The sequence below is a fragment of the Haliotis rubra genome, unplaced genomic scaffold, assembly GCF_003918875.1.
Source record: "Haliotis rubra isolate DU_JTF1 unplaced genomic scaffold, ASM391887v1 Scf1447, whole genome shotgun sequence".
Taxonomy (NCBI): Eukaryota; Metazoa; Mollusca; class Gastropoda; order Lepetellida; family Haliotidae; genus Haliotis; species Haliotis rubra.
This window is the reverse complement of record NW_025765389.1, coordinates 84,549-107,925: the sequence shown is the minus strand read 5'-3', so window position 1 is coordinate 107,925 and position 23,377 is coordinate 84,549. Positions and strand designations below refer to the sequence as shown.

Genomic DNA, 23,377 nt, shown 5'->3' with positions numbered 1-23,377 from the left:
TGTTCCAAAGTAAGTGGTATCTTCAGAACACCTTCAGCAAGATTTACACAGCTTCAGAGCCAACAGTCTTTAATGGACCCCTTTTTATTAAGTGCTTGATAACTCCTTACCGTCACAGGCCTTTCAATAATGTATTGCTTGTCCAACGTTGTCACTAACACGCGAGCGTTATACGAATGTTTCCTTTAAGTAAATATATATATATATGTATCAGGTAGCCGTGTTTGTTTGAGAGCAGCTCTTCTTTAATGCAAACTTTTTTTCTGTCGATCATGACAAACATGTACAATCATGCCATTTTAAAAAAAACCCCATACACATGTAAAACACCAGAGAATACCAGGGCGGATTACCTTTCCAGACAGATTCAGTTGGGAGTAGAAGATAACATAGCCTAGAAAAGTATATGAATGGCTTTTGAAAGTCAGTGATGACATTATGTGTTCAAGAACAGGTTACTCATATGCTGTACCGATAACACAGATACACAATTTACAAGAAAGTAAATACATTGTATTTGTTTCTCAGCCTCATGGCAGTGCTTATATCATACGATAGTTGCATGTACAGAAAAAAGAAACAATTTCAGATTTATGTGTGTCAACCCATAGCGTGCGTGCATACGTGCGTATGTCTCTGTGTCTGCATATGTATGTGTCGTTTACACAGAGTATAGGTGTTAAATCATCAATGGTATTAATGTAGTACAATGGAGCCTTTGCAGATCTTATATATGATAAAGGACATATGTAGATCGAATGTTATTAGTTTTGAAGACAATGCTTTTTCAGTAATGGCATAGTGTGTGTGTGTGTGTGTGTGTGCGTGCAGATCTTATATATGATAAAGGACATATGTAGATCGAATGTTATTAGTTTTGAAGACAATGCTTTTTCAGTAATGGCATAGTGTGTGTGTGTGTGTGTGTGCGTGCGTGCGCGCGCGCGCGTGCGTGAAGTTGTGGGGTGTACGGATTATTAAAGTACCGTAACAATAATGAGGGGTGTTCAATATATGAATAGAGTTCAAATGATCCATACTTTTAAAATAAAATGGAAATCCAAAGGAAGCGGGATATGTCGATCCCCTTCATGATGACAAATGCAAAGCAAAATATCGATATGTCCCAAAATAGTGCTTACATCGTCTATAGCACCATGTTAAAAAGCTATCGGCCAGGCTAGGTAATGATGAACAAGTTTTATTGCCTCCGTTTATATCAGCCAGCTGGGTCTTATTTCATATTGGAGCAAACGTTGTCTGGAAGCTTTAAGAATGGTCAATTGGGTTTGGAGGTCATTCCCTTTGTAATGCAAATGATCTGTCGTTTTCAATTCGTCACAGCGCAATGGATGTGATCAAGGATTTCACAAAAGTGTGAGATGACTACGACCTGTGTCGCTTTTTGTTTCGACATAATACTGAAACTTTGTGGTAATTGATCATTCCTGCTGGCCAGATAGTTTAAACACCTCTCCTGGAGATCCGATTTAAAATGGGTCTCCAATAACCTCCTTCTGGTAGACAAGACTAACGGATCAGGCGATCAAACTGGGTAGGTTGACTGGAACATGCCATCGTATCCCATTTGTGGTGATCGGTGCTCATGGTGTCAATCACTGGATTTTCAAGTCCGGGATCCATTATATTAGACGACAAACAAGCAGTTTTAAACACTACTCCTTCAGATTATGTTAATGGAAATGTATACACAAAGACTTTAATTAAGCACCCCCTTGTATTTTTGGAATGATAGGTTTTCAACACGTACATAAACCTTCCTGTGGTGAAAAAACATGAGTTTTTCTGACCCATATGATCATTTGTTTCGTAAGAAACGGCAAAATGATTGGAATCCATGTTGATTTTGTGATCATAATAGCTTATTTTTAAAAACAACAACACTGATTTTCATACAGAACCATGTATGTTCAAGTATGGAACTGGAATGTTTAATGTTAAATTTATTGGTGAATGTGAACATTCAAAATGTCCTTTTGAGTGTCTTACACGATTTAAGGTCAATACCGAGTGTAACCTGAATGTGACTGTATGACAGCCAGCACTCTCCTACTCATACCCCCTCTCAGCCTCCTGATCGTCTGAAGGGGCAGTCTACGCCATTCCTCGTGCAAAGCAGCTTCCAACTGGGCCAGGTACTGTACAGGAGGATCCCTTTGTTGCACACGACGACCAATCATGTCCCAGATAGGGTTAAGATCGGGGCTCATTCAATCGTGAGATATATCAGGGGGTGCTTAACAAATTTCTCTGTGTATATATGAATCCACAGTTAAACATAAGTAGCACTGATACAGAAATGAAAAACACTGCTTACAGATTCAACGACCCCAGACAAGGTGTCACTATCAGACACGGAAGTGCGACAACGGACACCCGAGGTCTTTCCAGAGAAGACTGAACCTCAAGGTGAAACTGACACATCGAAGATGACCCTGAAGAAGGAGATTGGCCTGTTTAGTGGGATATCCTTTGTAGTTGGATCCATCATAGGTAAGTTGGGTGGAACAGGTATCGATAATGGAAATGTTACAGCTGATTTCAAGTAAAGAATTATCACTTCTGGTTGATTGTCATTTGAAGAGAATGGATAATCATTATCAAGGGTGGGGTTCGAAAGGGAAAGGATTTCGGAACGATTGTGAAGGGATGGACAGGAAAGGAATTGGATGCGATGCGATAGAAAATGTGATGAGAGGAACGGAGCGGAAGGGTTTCGAAAAGAACGGATAGAGATGGGGCATGGGAAGGGATTGGAAGGAATTGCCATGATCGATTGTTGGGATTGTCATTAGTGGGGAAGGGCAAAGAAGGGAAGTGACCAGATGGGATGCGATATGAATTCGATGTGATGTGAAGGGAAGGGAAGGAATAGTTTGGAAAGAAAGTGATGGGGAACAGGATGCGATAGAGAATGTAATGGAGAGATTGGGGAAGGGAAGGCGAAGAATTGAGTAATAATATGGAAGGTGGGTAAATGGAAGGGAGGAAAATAAACAAAAGGTTGTCGATCGTGGTATGGTAATTAATAGGGAAGGGAGGACAATAAGGACGGGAAGAGATTCTGAATTATCAGTATGGTCAATAGGAGGTGGGGAAGAGGAAATCAGCACGTGATTATGTATTGGGTTATTATAAAAGTATAAAGTTTAAATATTTCGTAGGTTCCGGTATCTTCATCACACCTCAAGGAGTCTTGAGGAACACGGGTTCTGTTGGTCTGTGCATGGTTGTGTGGTCTAGCGGAGCTCTCCTCTCTCTACTCGGTAAGTATAACGTTCGGTGTGCTAAATAATACCATCGTAGAGTCGTGCATATAGAAATTATTCAGGTGTATATGCCAACATCCATGGATCTCCATAAACCAAGTGCTCTCTAATGTTGAACATAGGACTAAATGTTTCATGTTGAATAACGTATCAAGTACTAAATTCCACATTTGCTTATATCTTGATTCTTTGTATTTGAAGCATTTTTATGAAAAAATGAGGTTTAATAAGAGTTCACACTTTAACCTCACCAAAAGCAAGAATGTGACGTGAAACGGGGTTTAACCCAGTTAGTGAGTGAGTATGGTCTTACGCAGCGTTTGGCAATATACCTGCTCTATCACGACGGGGGACTCCCGAAATGGACATCACACATTCTACCCATGTGGGGAATCGAACCCGGGTCTTCAGCGTGACGAACGGACGCTTTAACCATTAGGATACCCCACCACCCAGGCACTTCGTACGAGTATGTCCTACTGCTTGTTTACCCTGGACGTATGCCGAACTCATAGAGCTTTATTGCCCTGTATGACGGTACACCACGCAGCACGTTAGCATAACCCACTCAAACACATTCTACTGACTACAAACAATTCCTTGTTTTATCATCTCAATGCTGAATGTCATGGAGGGTCACACTATCTGTTAACATCTTTTGGTATGTCGCGACGGGGAATCGAACCATCAACCTGCGCTCTCCAGGAAGACGGGTTATCCGCTAGACGCGGTACCACTAAAGACTTAGAGAATTTATGTTGTTCAATCTTTTCTTGTGAGTTTTCAGGTTCACTTACCTTCACGGAGTTAACATCCATTACACGGACATCGGGAGGGGAGTATGCAGTGTTGCTGAAAACATTCGGCCCTATCCCTGCCTTTATGTTTGTATGGTCCACCGAGATCGCCAGGAACCCAGCGTCCAGAGCTGTGCAATGTCTGACGTTCGCCGAGTATTTCTCCACTTTACTGGAGCTGTGTGGATCTCCTGAACCGCCCAAAAAACTCATAGCGATTTGCGTACTTGGTAGGTCAATTTGTTTGGCAAATCCCGGCCCACAGTTGTTTTTTTCCACAGTAAATCCGATTCAGCATCTTCATACTCCCAGCTAAAAGATCACTAGATTCGTATAGCTTTAAGCAAAGGACATCAAGAGACCTACCTCAACATACCTACAGATCACAAACACGACATAGTAACATGTTCTCATGGTATTAGACAATACGCATACAAAAGGTATCCAGGTGTGGAAATGGATCTGCCGATGTCCTCTCTACAAGACAGGTATTTGACTGCTGGTAAGACGACAACCATTCCTAGAATTGTTTTAATCAACTCTTATAAAGTATCAAGTACACAGTTGCATTATCGGTAGGTCTTTCTGAAAAACGTAGCTAATCTGTAAAACCGAGTGTTTCTGTAATTGAAGTCAGACCAAGGAAAGTCGTAGCATGTTACTCTCAGTCTAAGTAAACTTAGGCTCAGTATTATTCGTTACACTGCTATACTGAGTCTAACAATCCTAGTAGAAAGTCGCGTCAGCTAACCTTTGAGCGACCTATGACCGTCCAGTCAAACGCGAGACGTCTGAACGGATTTAACCAATCAGACAACGACTACTTGTTAGGGTTCGGTGGGACTTACAAAACGGTTTTGGATTTTTCTCTTCCCTGGTTGCTGACACTGATCTATCAACAAACGCCCGAGTGTTTCTGTAATTGCAAGCCCGACCAAGGAAAGTCATAACCTGTACCTCTGTAAGTCCGAGTGCTTCTGTAATTACAAGCCCGACCAAGGAAAGTCATAACCTGTACCTCTGTAAGTCCGAGTACTTCTGTAATTGCAAGCCCGACCAAGCAAAGTCATAACCTGTACCTCTGTAAGTCCGAGTGCTTCTGTAATTACAAGCCCGACCAAGGAAAGTCATAACCTGTACCTCTGTAAGTCCGAGTGCTTCTGTAATTACAAGCCCGACCAAGGAAAGTCATAACCTGTACCTCTGTAAGTCCGAGTACTTCTGTAATTGCAAGCCCGACCAAGGAAAGTCATAACCTGTACCTCTGTAAGTCCGAGTACTTCTGTAAGTTACAAAGCCCGACCAAGGAAAGTCATAACCTGTACCTCTGTAAGTCCGAGTGCTTCTGTAATTGCAAGCCCGACCAAGGAAAGTCATAACCTGTACCTCTGTAATTCCGAGTGTTTCTGTAATTGCAAGCCCGACCAAGGAAAGTCATAACCTGTACCTCTGTAAGTCCGAGTACTTCTGTAATTGCAAGCCCGACCAAGGAAAGTCATAACCTGTACCTCTGTAAGTCCGAGTACTTCTGTAATTGCAAGCCCGACCAAGGAAAGTCATAACCTGTACCCCTGTAAGTCCGAGTGCTTCTGTAATTACAAGCCCGACCAAGGAAAGTCATAACCTGTACCTCTGTAAGTCCGAGTACTTCTGTAATTGCAAGCCCGACCAAGCAAAGTCATAACCTGTACCTCTGTAAGTCCGAGTGCTTTTGTAATTACAAGCCCGACCAAGGAAAGTCATAACCTGTACCTCTGTAAGTCCGAGTGTTTCCTGTAATTGTTTCAAGCCCGACCAAGGAAAGTCATAACCTGTACCTCTGTAAGTCCGAGTACTTCTGTAATTGCAAGCCCGACCAAGGAAAGTCATAACCTGTACCTCTGTAAGTCCGAGTACTTCTGTAAGTACAAGCCCGACCAAGGAAAGTCATAACCTGTACCTCTGTAAGTCCGAGTGCTTCTGTAATTGCAAGCCCGACCAAGGAAAGTCATAACCTGTACCTCTGTAAGTCCGAGTGTTTCTGTAATTGCAAGCCCGACCAAGGAAAGTCATAACCTGTACCCCTGTAAGTCCGAGTACTTCTGTAATTGCAAGCCCGACCAAGGAAAGTCATAACCTGTACCTCTGTAAGTCCGAGTACTTCTGTAATTGCAAGCCCGACCAAGGAAAGTCATAACCTGTACCTCTGTAAGTCCGAGTGCTTCTGTAATTACAAGCCCGACCAAGGAAAGTCATAACCTGTACCTCTGTAAGTCCGAGTGTTTCTGTAATTGCAAGCCCGACCAAGGAAAGTCATAACCTGTACCCCTGTAAGTCCGAGTACTTCTGTAATTGCAAGCCCGACCAAGGAAAGTCATAACCTGTACCTATGTAAGTCCGAGTGTTTCTGTAATTGCAAGCCCGACCAAGGAAAGTCATAACCTGTACCTCTGTAAGTCCGAGTGCTTCTGTAATTGCAAGCCCGACCAAGGAAAGTCATAACCTGTACCTCTGTAAGTCCGAGTGTTTCTGTAATTGCAAGCCCAACCAAGGAAAGTCATAACCTGTACCTCTGTAAGTCCGAGTGCTTCTGTAATTGCAAGCCCGACCAAGGAAAGTCATAACCTGTACCCCTGTAAGTCCGAGTGTTTCTGTAATTGCAAGCCCGACCAAGGAAAGTCATAACCTGTACCTCTGTAAGTCCGAGTGTTTCTGTAATTGCAAGCCCGACCAAGGAAAGTCATAACCTGTACCTCTGTAAGTCCGAGTGCTTCTGTAATTGCAAGCCCGACCAAGGAAAGTCATAACCTGTACCCCTGTAAGTCCGAGTACTTCTGTAATTACAAGCCCGACCAAGGAAAGTCATAACCTGTACCTCTGTAAGTCCGAGTGCTTCTGTAATTACAAGCCCGACCAAGGAAAGGCATAACCTGTACCCCTGTAAGCCCGAGTGTGTCTGTACTACACAGATCCAGAATGACATTTTCCCAAAAGTGCACCATGAATTCCAGAATACATAAAGGTAAATTATTAAAGAAAACTGTCAGCGAAGACAGTAAAACCAACTAGAATATCACAGGTATGAATATATAATTAGTATGTAAATCTAAAACAGCTTAATTACAGAAGACAATACAATATAAACAGGCTATATATTGCTACATAACAACTGAAGGTAGTTCACCATACTAGGGTATATACTGCGGTTAAAAAAGTAGTAAGTATAAATTTACTTTGAACGTTTTGGGACTTCCGTTCCCTCTCAGGAGGACAATCAGGTTACAGTACTTTAACCCCCTTTGAGGATACAGCCCTGAACAATCCAAGTTGATAATCTAAACTTAGTCTACCAATTATAAAATATTTATCTATTTACAAAACATATCACAATTTATGCAACAATTTTATTTCTTTTAAAAACTCAATAATTAAATGAAAATTAACAGTACTAAAAAAGATCCTTAACAGTTTTTACATTGAAATACTTATCCCTTGTGATGGAAAAATCAATACAGTCAAGCAGGACATGTTTCACCGTGATTCTCTCATCACAAGGGATACAAAACGGAGGATCCTCACCGTTTAATAAGTATTCATGTGTATATCTTGTATGGCCAATGCGACAGCGTCGCAAGATGACCTCCTCAAATCTGGATTGACAACCCAAGTAGGTGTAACCGATAGTTGGTTTAATGTGATGTAACGTATTGATACCTATTTGGGTGTACTACTTCTTCTGCATCAGATCACGGATATAAGATCTGATGATAGCTTTATAATCAGAGTATGGAGCATGTACTATGAGAGTGTCCAAGCTATGAAAGTGCACAATCTGAGGCCAAATGCCCGTATACACCAGTACATTAACTTCACTTCTGTTGTCCAGTTGTCCTGGCGTTCACCACCTCCTACAGCGTGAGGTTGTCGGCACGGATACAGGTCTTCTTCACTGCAGCCAAATTGGTAGCTCTACTTGTGATCATCATTGGAGGTCTGGTCAAAATTGGACAAGGTAAGATCGAGGGTAGATACAGACAGCAGAAGTGGAGTGAGTGAGGTTCAACACCGATTTGAACAGTATTCCCGACATATCAACTGGGAGTGAGTGAGTATGGTTTTACGCCGATTTTAGCAATATTCCAGCAACATCACAGCGGGGGACACCAGAAATGGGCTTCACATATTGTACCCATGTGTGGAATCGAACCCGGGCCTTCGGCGTGACGAGCGAACGCTTTAACCACTAGGCTACCCCACTGCCCCGACATATCAACTGGATGTAGGAAGAAGGCCTGATGTGATTCAGGTTACAACTGTGGGGAGGGCGGCGAACACGGGATGGTACAGACGAATCTGAATACATATTCTCAGCGAACCCACACATTAGATTTCCGACGGTTAACTGATTTTCTCTAAACCGTTGGACTTCTTGTAGACAAATGTTTCATACAATGTCAAAATTTTAAGAGGAAATCATTTCAGTAAAAAAAATAATGCTTGATGAACAATTTGCCATAAAACATCTTAGAGCTCCTTGACGATAATGAATTATGTTTTAATTTTTTTCGAATTTTTCAAAGTTTCCAGTATAACGTTAAGTTAACTAGAAAACATCCTTTTTTGATTACCGAAATTTTGAGAAAACAATTTGAAACATTGAAAAATTATCGAAGCGACGTAAAAATACGAAATTTCGTAAAAACAGAGCTGGGTGTATATAAACTCTTGAAGTTATGACGACGATTCAATAGTTGTAACACAGTTAAATGCACATGAAACTTAATATGTAGAACTTTAATATCTATATTTAGTAGTCCCTCTATAAGGTATGTAGTGGTTAGAGCGTCCGCCCGGAGTGCTGAAGGTCGCGGGTTCGATCCCCGGCCGCGTCATACCAAAAGACGTTAAAATACGGTACTTGTTGGTCCCTGCCTGGCGCTTGGCATTAATGGGTACAACAAGGACTGGTCGGCTCGGAGTCAGTATAATGTGTCTGAGTGGGGTATTCATGCTTCACTGCGGCATGGTATCTCAGTGGGCTAGCACTATAAAACCAGCTTAAGTCTGGGCTAGTACAAGCAGCCGCACATACACATACACACGCATGCACGTCGTCATATGAGCGAAATATTCTCAAGCACGACGGTAAACCCAATTCCACCACCACCTTCTATAAGGTATGTCTTTTTTTTGCAGGGACGTTATCTGAGCTACCAACTGGGTTTGATGGTTCTGTGACTGTGGTTTCAAATATCGCCCTATCGTACTACTCGATCATGTTTGCATATGGAGGATGGTAAGTGATGGTCAAAATTTCATATTCGGGTGTGGCGTAACTGAAACTGGTTTGTATGTGTGTGAGGGGTGTCTGTCAAACAACAACACCAAGTCATCCTGCTCTTGTGTGTGTAATGTCACAAAAAGGTATAGTATTCCAAAGTATTGAGAGTTGTTTCGGCCAATATCTAATACATGTATATAAACTATTGAAGTTTTACGTAAATAAATATGTTGAGATATGATTCTCTTACAGTTCAAGCGTCTTTTTAGTACTTTGTGACACCTCCTTGCCCTGCAATACATAACCGAATGCGCCTAGATAAACTACCGATCAAAGTTTGTAGGAAATCATGTAACAGCATATCCCAATATTCGACCACTTCTTTCTTCATATCCTCAATATTTCTAAGTCCATTTTGGTTTATTCTGTCATTCTTCATTAGTCCAAACACATTCTCAATACGGTTAAGATCCCGGCTGTAGCTGGTCTAAAACTTGAACATTTTCGTCCAGCAACCACTGTTTTGTATAGCCTGTGTTGTGGGTCGTTACCATGCTGAAAAATCTAATTTATGTTCATACAGTGTTCGGGCAGTTGGTAGGAGGTGATCATTTACGATGTTCGGAAAAAAGCCAAGCATAACTTTTCATTAGAAAAGAAAACATTATCCCAGTCTTGATTTTCGTGCACCCTACACCAATTTAAACGTCTTGCTTTTTGTGCATCTTTCATCAATGGTGAGGGAATTCCGCGCTTTTACACCCAGTAATTGTAATTCTAAGTCTAAGGGTTTCATTAAATACATGAGGACTTCCTCTATTAATTATCTCATTTCTGATATTCAGAATGCTTTTCAATTTTCCCCTACTCATAATCTGACTGGCGATCCGTAGTACTGAACTGTCTTGTGCTCAATCCCAACTCCTGACTGAATATTCTTCAAGGTTCTGTATACTGTAGACAGAGGAATGTCATGTCTACCTGCTAACTCTTTTGCATTAGTCACACCCCTTTCAAAATAATCTGGAACCACCTTTCTTTTCTCTTCTGCTATCAAATCCGCCATGGCAACAAAGGAAGCCACCTTTTGATGCAGTAAGGTTCATTGTCACTCTTGCTTGACAACCGTGCAGTCTCTGCACCGAAATATCGCATCATAAAAGACTAAAGAAGTGCCATCCTTGCAGAGATGCCTGCTGTTATTGTTATTTCACTCATGTCAATCGCTTCCTTGTATGGAAGTTACTGGTGTCTATCACTGCCATGTATTAATCACTACAATGATAACCGAATAAGGATCAATACCGAAAAGTCGCTACAACAGTACATAAGAAAATTTGTTGTCCATAACTTTTCTGTCGATTTCGTACAAATGCCTAGTATCAAACAATTCATGTTGAGTAATTTTCCTAAAACGAGAATGAATCCCACCTTCATATGAACATACATAGTGAACGCTTTCAAACTCAAAACGCAAACAGAAAATGAAAAGAAAAGGTCACCAGTTCAGCTCTTCTGGTGTGTACATGAAATGTTATGAGTTATTTTCCTGACAAGAAACTGATACTGATAAATATATCATCACGTCTGCTTAGGCAGCATTTGAACATATTTTACAGAATCATATGTAATTTTTATCTTTCAAGGAACAATGTGAACTTCTTGATAGAGGAGGTGAAGGACCCACAAAGGTACTGACTGAGTCATACGTTAGTATATTAACGAGTGTGTTATTGATGCGACAAACCGACCCAATAAGCTTCTTTTCACAATGTGATAAATATGCAAACGAGACACAAAACAACTCCTTTTGATAAGGTCCAACGGTCCGCCAAATATTGATAAAAGCCAACATGTTCGCTCTTTGTAATTCCACATCTTATGTTGATATTGTGATACAAGAATATGCCGTAGGATTTTTTTGTTAGAATGACATTATGTGAACCCGCGTTTCGTAAAAATACTTTAGGGATTTAAAACATTTCCATGCACTCCAAAAAGCTTACATTCAAATTGTATGCCAAAAATATTATATTGTACACTTAAACCCATACTTGATTAATACTCCTTATATATCGACTTGTCCTTTTAAACTTGACTTAGCCTCCAACCTGTGACTTTATGGTCCAGATAGCTCACTATTGACGAGCATACAAGCAATCTTGAAATATCTATATCTAAATAGATTACATTATGTTCACTGATGAAAATAACAGTGTTCACTGTATAAGATAACACTCTTAATAAACGATAAGCAATATTGCAAAAGAAACATTTTGTTCATTACAGAATATGTTCAAAATCTTGAGTAGCAGTATACTGGATATAATTTCCTGTATCTAATCATTGTTCTCAACTGCCAGAAACGGACCACTGTCGAGTATCATCGGTGTGTCGATAGTCGGCGTTGTCTACATCCTCACCAACATCTCCTACCTTGCTGTCATGACCCGTGACGAGATGTATCAATCGACGGCCGTCGCGCAGGTACATATATTGAAAGGTGGGATGCATCAACAGTGATGTTGATCACAACTTGATATTGGTTGTCTGACAAGTTAGGATGTTTGCTAATGACGACACGAAGTCGTGAATGTCCACTCGTTTTGTTTGTGCACAACCTGCACACGGGTGGGCAGTGGTCTTCTGGTCCACGAGTTGCGTCCCTTAAACGTGCCAGGAAGCCATGGTTCTGGATTCAAACCCCAGCAAACCTTCATCACGTTACGAAATTTGTCACATTTGTTCTCTTTGATTTCGAAGATGTCACTTCAGACATAAACGGAGCCCTGTTCAGAACGCAGTATGGCCCATAGTACTCACTTCAGCTCAACCAATACAATATACGTGACCCGTGAACATCCGGTTTAGAATTGGTCTTCAGTAACCCATGCTTGTTGTAAGAGGGAGATCAAGCTCGCTCACTTGGTTGGCACATGTCATTGTATCCAAATAACGTCGATGCCCAGACTCGATATATACAGACCGCCGTCATATAGCTGGAATATTGGTGAGTGCGACGCTAAACAACAACCCAACCAACAAACAAACAAACAAACCATATACGTGGCTTTCACCAAAGTGGTAAAGGACCAAGACCTGCGTCTCCTAGGGCGTTCTTCACACATCAAGCTGACACAGCGTGACATGAATGAAACACGGTTCAATTTTTTTAAACCTAACTTACTGTTTCCATCAGACTTGGGGAAACAGGGTCCTGGGTCCGGCCTCCTGGATTATCCCGATCTGCGTCATGATGTCAGTGTACGGCAGCGCTAACGGTGGAATAGGAACAGCTTCTAGGTGAGTAGTACATTAGTACATAGCTAATATCAGCCAGTATGACAGTGTGATATCAACGCCCCACAAAACAATTTGTGGAGATACGAGTTAACTTTCAAGAGAAAATCAGTGATGACACCAGGGGATTGTTTGCGAAAATGGTAAGCATTCCCTAGCAGATATCTGATTCTGATGATGAGGGGGAAAAATGAGGAACAAATTTGTGGACAGGGTGATATGGTCCAATTTATACTTATTAAGAAAGAGTGAGTTTACTTTTACGCCGCTTTTAGCAATATTCAAGCAATATCACGGCGGGTGACGCCAGAAATGGCTTTCACACATTATACCCATGTAGGGAATCGAACCCCGGTCTTCGGCATGACGATCGAACGCTTCAGCCACTAGGCACACACACACACACACACACACGCACGCACGCACGCGCACGCACACGCACGCACGCACACACGCCCCCCATTAAGAGGTCGTGCGCAGTATCTGCAAAGTATCTACAATGGGCACAACTCGACACTAATGCGAGTTGGGACAACCCGTTCACTGAGCATACACCATGCCTGAATTACTCGGCTGCAGTCACTTTTATAAAATACTGTGTTAAAGCAAAGGTCTGCTCATGGCCGTCACGCCACACAAACCTGTCCACTGCGGTGATAACATACAACGTTTTAACGAAAAGAACATTGATACTTGAATGATTTTGTTGATATACCTTCACGAAGATATCGGTAAGGCTACATGTTTAACATATTTTGCTACATTTGGGAATTGTCAGTTGATGGAGTAACTGTGAAAATAAAATGTTTCACTATCTTTACTCTTCCTGCGTCTCAGAATACAGTTTGCTGCAGCCCGTGATGGGAATTGGTGGGAGTTTCTGTCATTTATCAGCGTGAAGAGGTACACGCCCATGCCAACAATTATTTGTCACGTAAGTAGGAATAAATGCTGTTTTGTGTCACCAATTACCTAGCTATGCACAGCCACATCTGCGACAGGCAGACCACACAGGCTTCAACCAATAGCAAATAGCATGAATAAATGTAGAGGTATAGAGACACATACCATGTGTACCTACTTGGGATGTTATCCAATACAATGATGATAGTGTCTACCACAATGGTGTACACATTCACGTACAACTGTGACCCCACCCCACCCGCGTCCACTTCCAAAACAAATGGCCAAATGTAACGTTCACCTGTGCGTAAAGAAAGGAACGTGACTCATCGGAGAAGAGGGCTCTTCTCCACTCATGTGACGTGTTGTCTGCTCCACTGAAGACATCGACGTCAATGTTCTGGCGTCAGAATTGGCAGCCGTAGACGCGTAGGTGTCGTCGAACTGTTCTTGCCGATAACCCTCTGTTGCCAGGTCTGGTACAGGCTGTAAGGGTTACTGGCTGGAACTTGTGACGGAGGGGCATGGGTCTATTCCATCGGTCTCTGTGGGGTCGTTACCGGTGGGTAACTTTATCTATAAGTTTATTATTTAGCTGGAACTGTCGCCGTAATGGTGTGTTTATGCGACGAGCACCTGCGAGGTACCAGACTGAAGCATACCGAGAACTGTCATTTTCCCCGAGGCATGCCGTGTCGAACTTGTTTTTTTCTGCCTTCTTAACAATGGATTTAGTGGGGAAAAATTTGATTGTGTGGTTGTGAGCATTGCTGCCAATTTTTCTGGATTATGTCAACCTTCTTGCACATTTCGTGCAAATCGAAAAAGACCAAAAATATATTCACAAGATTACTAATGAAAAAAATCAATCACGGAAACTTTTGCCTCTGAGTAAAATGTATACATCTTATACATCTCTTTCTGAACGACTACCAACTATCATAACCAGTTATGACATAAATATGACAATCTATATGCAGGACAATCAACTTAATTTGAAACATTTTGGATTTTTTTAACTACAGCTAAAACCTATTGCAGTGGAACATGGTTCAGTATTGGAGAACTTCGTGACTAACATTCATATGACATTATCAATGGTTGTCTTAATATGTTTGACTTTTAACCGTATGGTCTGTTTTTAATTGCCTCAATGCTAATCATACTGCTACGTTAATGACTATAAATTACTGGAATCTACAGTTTGTTCTTGTCACTTTGAGATTTAAATATTACCTATACTATGAAGTGTATCTCACTCAAAGTAATATCAGCAAATGTCATGTGTTGATGCTTGGCTGCAGGTGCTGATCGCTATCTTCATGGTGCTACAGGGGACCATCACCAGCCTCATCACGTTCCTCAGCTTCACCAGCTGGGTCTTCTACTGTGCCTGTGCTCTATGTTGTATTGTACTCCGGTTTAAAATAAAGGAGGACCCGAAACGAATAAAGGTGATACCATACACACTCCTGAAGTTGAAACTTTATATCTCCGTCTGAAAAGTGTTCGATTGTTATCATTCGAGGCAGACAAATGCTACCTTAAAAGTATTACTACGAATGAACCGAATACATTCCCTGAGGATATCTCTTGAAGACTTTGGATGTCGAGGCTGATGTTATTGTAGTGTCCTTCACATCAACCTTGAATTGTCTGCCTAGGATGAAAGCTTTTCCTCTAATGAGTGTTCAGAGTGGTGTTATTGTAGTGTGTCTGATATATAAGAGGATATCAAATGTTCATGAATGTCAAGGTGATGTCACGTTAGAGCGTCTGACAAGCGTGTGGAGTCTTCTTGCAATTCGGGGTGTTAGGGTTCGGCACCGAACACAACATCTGCATACATCCCTTATAAATTAGTTGAGGAAAGGTTTGAAAAAATGTAGCTGAAAACATGTGAAGATGACCTAGGCACCAGAGCTGCGTCAATGAGACAGGAGCCTCCTTTATATCCTGATTATGTTTCCAAGTTTGTCAGCAACATACGCATGGCCTTTGATAAACATCCTAACATTCATCACCTCCACAAATCTCAAATGCCTAGTTAACATGTCGCGATAAATGATAAATATGTGCGTTAAATCCATCTCACTTCTTCTTTCAGGTTCCAATCCTCATCCCCATCATCTTCATGCTGTGGTGTCTGTTCCTGGTTGTTGCACCTATTGTAGATAATCCCCGGGTTGAGCTGCTGTATGCTGCCGCTTTCGTTGTTGGTGGCCTCGTCATCTATTTCCCACTCATCCACTTCAACTTAAAACCAAAATGGTTTGGTACGTATAGGATAGTAGGATTGTACTTTTATCGAACGTTCATTCGCGACCATGCCGTTCTAATTCAGTAGATTCACTCTGCCATATCAACATCGTAAAGATTAACGTGAAATATAATGTACCCTTGTGAATATGTTGAAAATACGTTAATTATCAATTCATTTTGAAAGTCAGTTGATGGTAAGAATCTCATTTCAAATAATACACATGACAAAAACCATTGCAAAATCATTAGGAATCTGGTAGAAGCTGGTAGAGTTCATTGTACATTATAAAAATGTGTTTGTGAATAGGTAGGAAATAGTGTTCGGGAAAAGATGAGCGCCTCCTGTCCCACGGGTGGAACCTGTAGCAAACAAATCCAAAGGCAATGTACTTGTTAAGCGGGACAAAGGGGCAGAAATGCTGCAAGTCTCACTACGTTTTGGTCAAACATGGAAATGTCCCCCACCTCTTCGCAAATACTTTTGGAAAGCTTTGTTGATTTATTTTCTTAACCTTGATCAAACAACACTGGGGCAGGACGATCCATGAAAGGTTTGTAGAAACAGCAGGCTCCACTGTGTCTCGAACGTTGTGACACAAAAGGCAGGAGCTGCTGCAATATTGCTCCGAGAAAGGAAACCACAAGTTATCCTTCTTGTCATAATGCAGTCTTGTGGACAGACTAACTTATTATGCAAACATCTAAATATGACACAGATGAGTCGGTGTCACCGACTTTTAGTTTTAGTTGATGTGGGTAAATTTGTGGAAGGCTATTGGTTGTTTGACCATTATTACATGATATCAGATTTCCCTGATGGTTAAGTGAAACGTCATGGCCAAATTGTTATTTATTTTGCTAATCCGGTCTATATGCAATGAAACGGAGAAGCAAGAAGTGGAGCAACACTGGTGGCCATGAAGATGCTTACTTTGTAACATAGTTGTTCATAGAATAGACACAATTCGTCATGGGACTCATTATCTACTGATCATATACAAACCTCTCAATTATTTTGTTTACAGAAAAGATAGAGATGTATCTTCAGCTGCTGATGGAGGTCGCACCAAGTACATATGTGGACACGTCCTGAACAAACTCACCATATCTCTCATATAACCAGAATACGAAGACATTTTGGACACAAAAATACTCAAGCAATGTGAGCATCCTCTTCGTTGCTGGCCTACCGTCACGCATCTCACACAAACGTGGATGGTCTGTGAGGGGATGACTTGAGGCTTCCGAAAGGCGTATAAACAGTTTATGGTACACGAGTGTCAGATTCTATTTATCGCACAAAGAGTGTAGTAATATATTTCTAAGGCACCCTGACGTCACACCGTGTCATGTATTTACAAAATCATTGAACCGGTATCTCTCTACAAAAAAATCCACTTTTTACAAACTTTATAAAGAACGAGTGATGACTAAATAGACAAATCAGATTATACAATAGTTCTTTCAATTTTTAAGGGCATACAAAAGAAACGTTCTTCTTCTTTTTGCTCTTAAATTTAGTACTGTTCGTCTTAGAAGTAGCTATGGCGTCTCGGATATGATCTAGCATTTTGCTGTACATAGTCTATCACGTTCATAATATACAGTGATGCTTACAAGTTCATATGCATGTGTTAAAATTATTTTTAAAACAAAACCCTTCACATTTTCAAGTTCATACAGTAAACATGTTTTGTTGCTATTATTGTCCACTGTTAACTTTTGAAACATCAGAGAGCATCTTTGTATGTACAAAAGTGGTGAATTATTTGTATACTATGTTAAAGTAATCTAAAAAATTGAAAACTCCTTGTTGAAGCAGGGAATATGCATACACCTAAACAGTTTAAGGATTGATGTATATTCCCTTAGCGACACAGGCATTTCATTTAATCCTTTATTATAAAAAATCCACGAAAAAACACATTCCCTGAACATTTTATATTATACAAATTCTGTAATGAGACATGTTCTGTTTCCTTTTCCGGACTACACACCTTTCCCGATTAGACATATAAACAGTAATATGTAGACGATAAAAGAAGATGAATTTTTGTAACAATTCTCTGACGTTTGATACAAGAAACAACCATGGAAGGGTGACATCGTTATTTAGAGTTGTCATATTTTATTCATACCCTTTTTCTCTTTTCTTACTTTATGTACACTACAGATTAAAACGAGTTAAACTCTTGAGCAAGTGTTTGAGTTTGGGTATTCCTGTCAGGAACAGGTGTCGTCAAAATGCAGAGGCGCGTAATACCCGGTAGAAAGAAGATAAGGATGCACGTTACACCAAGAGCAAACAAAAAGAAATGTGCAAGTGATACCCAGTGCAGTTAAAACGTGGAATGAACGTAGTACCCATGCCATGAAGTGACTTGGTCGAAGGCATTGTAAACATGACCTCTAGATCTTCAGGGCAAACTTATACCTGAACAGAAATGTAAAGATTCACGACAGGCGTAGATCTCTGTGTGGTGCATATCATGAATCTGTCTATATACCGTGTCACTCAGACATGGAACCAGAAACACTAGTATCCCATAAGCTCCCATGTTACGTCTAACATTAAATTGACGTTAGAGAATAACCAGTCTCCATTATCTGCCAAAAGAAGTGTCATGTGGCGTGAAAGGCAAAATTAAGGTGAACATTTATGAAGCGGTCATTGACAATCATTGACAACACATGCACGATTGACCTCACCCGTCACTCACACCATTGTATGAAGTGGTCATTGTGCATCAAATATTGTTTGGTGGAAACACTATATGTATGTCCGGATTGTGACAAAATGGCTTTTCGCCGCTTTTAGCAATACTAATATAACGATCATGTGGGGATTCGAACTATGTCATCTATGGATGATGAATGCTTTACCCCATAATGAACTAAACATACATGTTACTGAACATTTACTTAATTCTGGAGTGTTTTGCTTTACACGATACCAAGCGCTTGCAGAAGGGACACGGGACACTGTTGAAATATTGTATATAAGATTACCATCATGTGGTTTAAGTGTGTTTGTATCCCATACATAGCGACAGTGCTGATGAAACAGGGCACTTCTATAGCGTATAGGGTAAACAGTGATGTTTTAGGGCTAATACATACCTGTGTCAGGTAGCTAACCGTATACTTGGTCAATATTGATACAGTATAGACCACTGGAGGGGGACAACAATGTCGATCGTCTCTGTACAAACAATATCTCCCTTCAGAAGTGGCCACCACGGCTTATGACAATGTGCCCTGGGAAGATGCCGTGGCTTATCTCGGATAATTGGATATTACTAGCAGTGACGATCTTGTGTCTGAAGACCTGGCTGAACTCAACATCCTGGAACCTGATACCTCTATTCCTCCATCACTGGTATCAGACAATTAACAATTTGAAACTGACTTTACTATCAACTTTACAATTAACTTCACAACGGACCATGGCATGGACTTTAAAACGCACTTTACTGTGAACTAACGACGAGCTCTACAATGAACTTAACAATACACTCTATAATGGACTATTAACAAACCGTACGACGAATGTTACAAGGACCTATAAAACGAACTTAAATTTTTTTTCAAAAACGAAATCGGAACATGTGGTTCCTCAGGTCAACTTTACAATATTTGTAGATTTCTGTGTTTGTTTTCTATTACTGGCAATGTAATCCATATGAACCTATATGTGAGAACAATGCACAAACTTCACAAAAACTGACTGGTTGAGTTTAGTTTTACGCAGCACTCAGCAATATTACACCGGTCTGTAAATAATCGAGTCTGACAACCCAGTGATCAACAGCATGAACATCGATATACGCAATTGGGATGCGATGACATGTGTCAACCAAGTCAGCGAGTCTAACCACCTGGTCCCGTAAGTAGCCTCTTACGACAAGCATGGGTTACTGAAGACCGATTCTAACCCGGATCTTCACCATAAATTTTACATGTCAACAAGCTTCACGTCACATTTCACTCAAATAATTGTCTCTCCTAATTTACCGAAACGATTATCCCGTGGCTTGGCCTGTCTATACCAAATTTACTACAAATTATGCAAACATAAAAATCACACGTTTTACTATAAACCTTGCAGTGGACTTAACAACGTTAACATCCTGTCTTCAATGTTCGAAAATGATTAGTAACTCTTAACATGCGTATTTGCCAGTGTTGGCACCAAACCTGGAGAAATGTTAATCCGTCCATAAACTATTCTCACAAGTCAAGCACCTTCGTATTCTTTGAAGCGTGCGTAAAATATGGCCTTGACGGTACCGTAATCAGCTTCCAGGATTAATCTAGATTCACAGAGAAATTTACTCGGTGAATCTGTTATATACTGTTGTTTTTGATGTAACCACCAATTCTCACAGAGAATGCCCAAATTGAAAGACACAAATCGTAAAAAAATAAAGACAATATTTCTGTCACTTGTTGTTGCTGTTTTATTGAAGAAAGTGTCACGAACGAAAATCAGAAATTGTAGCATTCAATGGGAGCTTGTAAAAATTCCATCACATCTCATACAATACCACCCTGCACGATCGTTGTAATCTACGTGACTGTTCTTTATGGTGGCTGCATAACACATTGAAGGGAGATAGTTCAGTCATTAATCCCAGAGTGGTGTTTCGTTATGGAAACAACATTACATGTAACATCTTCTCCACTCAGTTGTGTTTGTTAGCATTATAACAATAAACTTTATCAAATCAAAGCTCTTGAAAATGTAATTTTATGTCATACTGTTAACCCTAAACGTGATATTTCTGTTGAGTGTACAGTTCTTTACGCAAAAGTTCTTTTCGCAAAAGAAGACGACAAAAAGAATCGACATCTGAGAGGTCAATATCATGAACTTCACTGACAACACAACATTTACAAAAAGTAATATTATTGATCAGGTTGTCGATGAATGCCTTTGTAACGTAGATTACACATTTGCACAAAAAACACTTGTTCAGATGAATAACATTCATTCCTTCTTTTTTTGTTATTCCCTTGTCCGTAATCCCGCTGGATCTCTGCATGAGTCTTGCTCATTCTGTCAAATTCTGACAGAATGAGCAAGACAATGATCAATGATAATTTTTTAATCTACGTTACCTTACAAACTTCTTCATTGGACGTAATAATCGTCCTCATATAGATTCATTTTACAACTTACCATATATGAAAGTCATTATTGCTACTTGATGAGCAATAAATAAAATATTCATAACAGCTACCGGAACATGTGATAGTTATGAAGGTATTACTTCATTCATTGCAATCTACGTTACCATACTTTGAGGAACGAGTACAAAATTGAGAGGAAAGATATGTATCACTTTTCTTAAGAGATCGAAATATCACGTTTAGGGTTAAGATCAATATATCTAAAAACTCTATGTGATATTAAAGCAATTGATACATGCTTCACGAAATACAACTTCTATCAATGTTTTTAAAGGATGGCTACCGACACCCAAATATAGTGATCATTTCCAAATGCTTCTACCGAAGAAATTCTCAACAGTAGAACAATTGTTTTGAAAGATTCTGACACTACATCTCTCCAATGAAGTAAATTAACAAACATTCTTACCTGTTTCATGGGGAATTACCCGAATGAAGATGAAGTTTCCCTTCAAAATATGAATTTCGTGAAATGTCACTGAAGTGCTGCGATCATGTGACAGCAACCAGTGGCAACTGTTGTAGGTTATCAAATTATTTGCCTGGGTTCTCTGACTATACTACGAAGCGAAATGTTCTATTTCCAGTAATATTTTGTAAGATTCCATATCAGGTGGTAACGTAGATTTCATAACGTAGATTACTTTCACCGTTTGCAAACTACCATGATCTTGCCTGGAAGCATATTGCACTCCCTTTTCGGTTTTATTACACTATGAAAACACAAAGCATTCATTCTAATCACTTTTATAGGTAGCTGTTATTCATGTTTCCATACAGTAATGGTAACGTAGCTTCATGCTTAACACAACTCTTTTTATAGACCGTGTTCGTCTTTGTGTGCGGTTATATATGGTATGATGTGTTCCAAGATGACACTTTTTGTACATATACTATATCCAGTGAACACTTGCGAGCTTTCAAAACAAATGTTTGTCAATATACAGTACAACCAGAAATTATTGAGAATTTAAAGATTGTAAATTTTATTATTTTTTTCACTCATTACTCACGTACTAAATGTGAATATTAGCAGAACATCACTCAACATTCAAAAACAGGTGAAGTTAGTATTTTGTCAAGTCACCATGGGCAGCAATGCAAGCTTCAATGCAGCGGGGCATACTACTGATCAAAGAAGTTAGAAAGTCGTGGTCCATGCTGTCCCAATATCGGACCACGTCTTCTTTCATTTCAGCAATATTTGTCAGATTTTTCTTATTGACACTTTCCTTCAGAAGTCCCCAAACATTTTCTATTGGATTTAGGTCAGGGCTATAGCTTGGCCAATCTAATAATGTCATATTTTGGGTCCCAAACCAGGCCTGTGAATGCTTTGAACGATGTTTTGGGTCGTTGTCCTGCTGGAAAATCCAAACATTTCCATGGAACACGTGAGCAGATGGAAGTAAATGTCCCTCGAGAATATCTGTGTACCGCTCACTGTTCATATTCCCTTCGAAGGTAGTCCAGAAGATCCAGGTTCTGAGGATCCCACGCACGGAAGTGAGGATGCCACGTGGAGGGGGACAGACTTGATCAAGTCGCCGCACGAAGCTATGTCCCAGGATGGCTAAGTGGACTGGCTTTGAAACAGGACCTTTAAAAAGTGTGTAGGCTATGGCTTGAATGAAGTCTTCAACAATGATGTCTGACAATGAGTTGTGTCAAACAATTTTAGCACAAGTGCCGTGATGCTCGTATCTGACTGCTAGGTATATATAGCCCGGGCGATTGATAAGTGTTTGTATTAAGCTCTGCATTGGGGTCACAGATGTCACAATCATTCATGGATTAAGACCTGTTGGGGCTTAAACCTGACACGACTCACTCATCTCACTCACTTATGCGATTAAACAACCAATCAACGATTGGCGCTTTCAGTCGTAATTTCCGCCACTTGGTTGGCTTCCATGTCTCACTCCAAAACGCTCGGATTAGGCATTACGATCAAAACATCAGAGCAAAGCTTGTGTGCCCCACCCAAACAAGTGCCTCGTCAAACATGACACCAATCAAGACTCAATTGAAGACAATGTTGTGAGTAAGAACTCACCATGAAGCTACTTTAGGAATGTAATTGTGTTTATCTTGTGTGAAGGTAACCTTTAGTAACAAACAATAAGAATTAAATATCACAAAAACCGTGTCTCCGTTTTCTCCCCAAATGGAAATAAAGACAATACCAAGGCTAAACGCAGCAATGAAAACGTTTTATTCATCCTTCCAGACAGCATCAAACTAGGTGCAAACATAAGAAAGTTGAGTTCGCCATCACACCAGGTGGAATTAAAGACAAAATATCCGGGCTAGTTCGTAGACATTGAAAGCATGTGCCCGCACCTGGGAACATTCCTTTCAATGCCTCGGCC

The 23,377-nt window shown here is 40.4% G+C and overlaps 2 protein-coding genes across 3 annotated transcripts in view; one reads left to right on the top strand and one right to left on the bottom strand.

Annotated features, from left to right (window-relative positions):
• LOC124269406 (b(0,+)-type amino acid transporter 1-like) overlaps positions 1-23,377 on the bottom strand; it is a 65,738-nt gene that overhangs the window by 14,028 nt on the left and 28,333 nt on the right. The gene's annotated exons all lie outside the window — the stretch shown is intronic.
• On the top strand, positions 12,582-18,006 carry LOC124269408 (b(0,+)-type amino acid transporter 1-like). The gene is made up of 5 exons (XM_046704414.1): positions 12,582-12,650; positions 13,485-13,581; positions 14,855-15,004; positions 15,658-15,826; positions 16,838-18,006. Exons 1-5 carry the CDS (start codon positions 12,601-12,603, stop codon positions 16,903-16,905), a joined length of 534 nt encoding a protein of 177 aa, XP_046560370.1. The 5' UTR covers positions 12,582-12,600; the 3' UTR covers positions 16,906-18,006.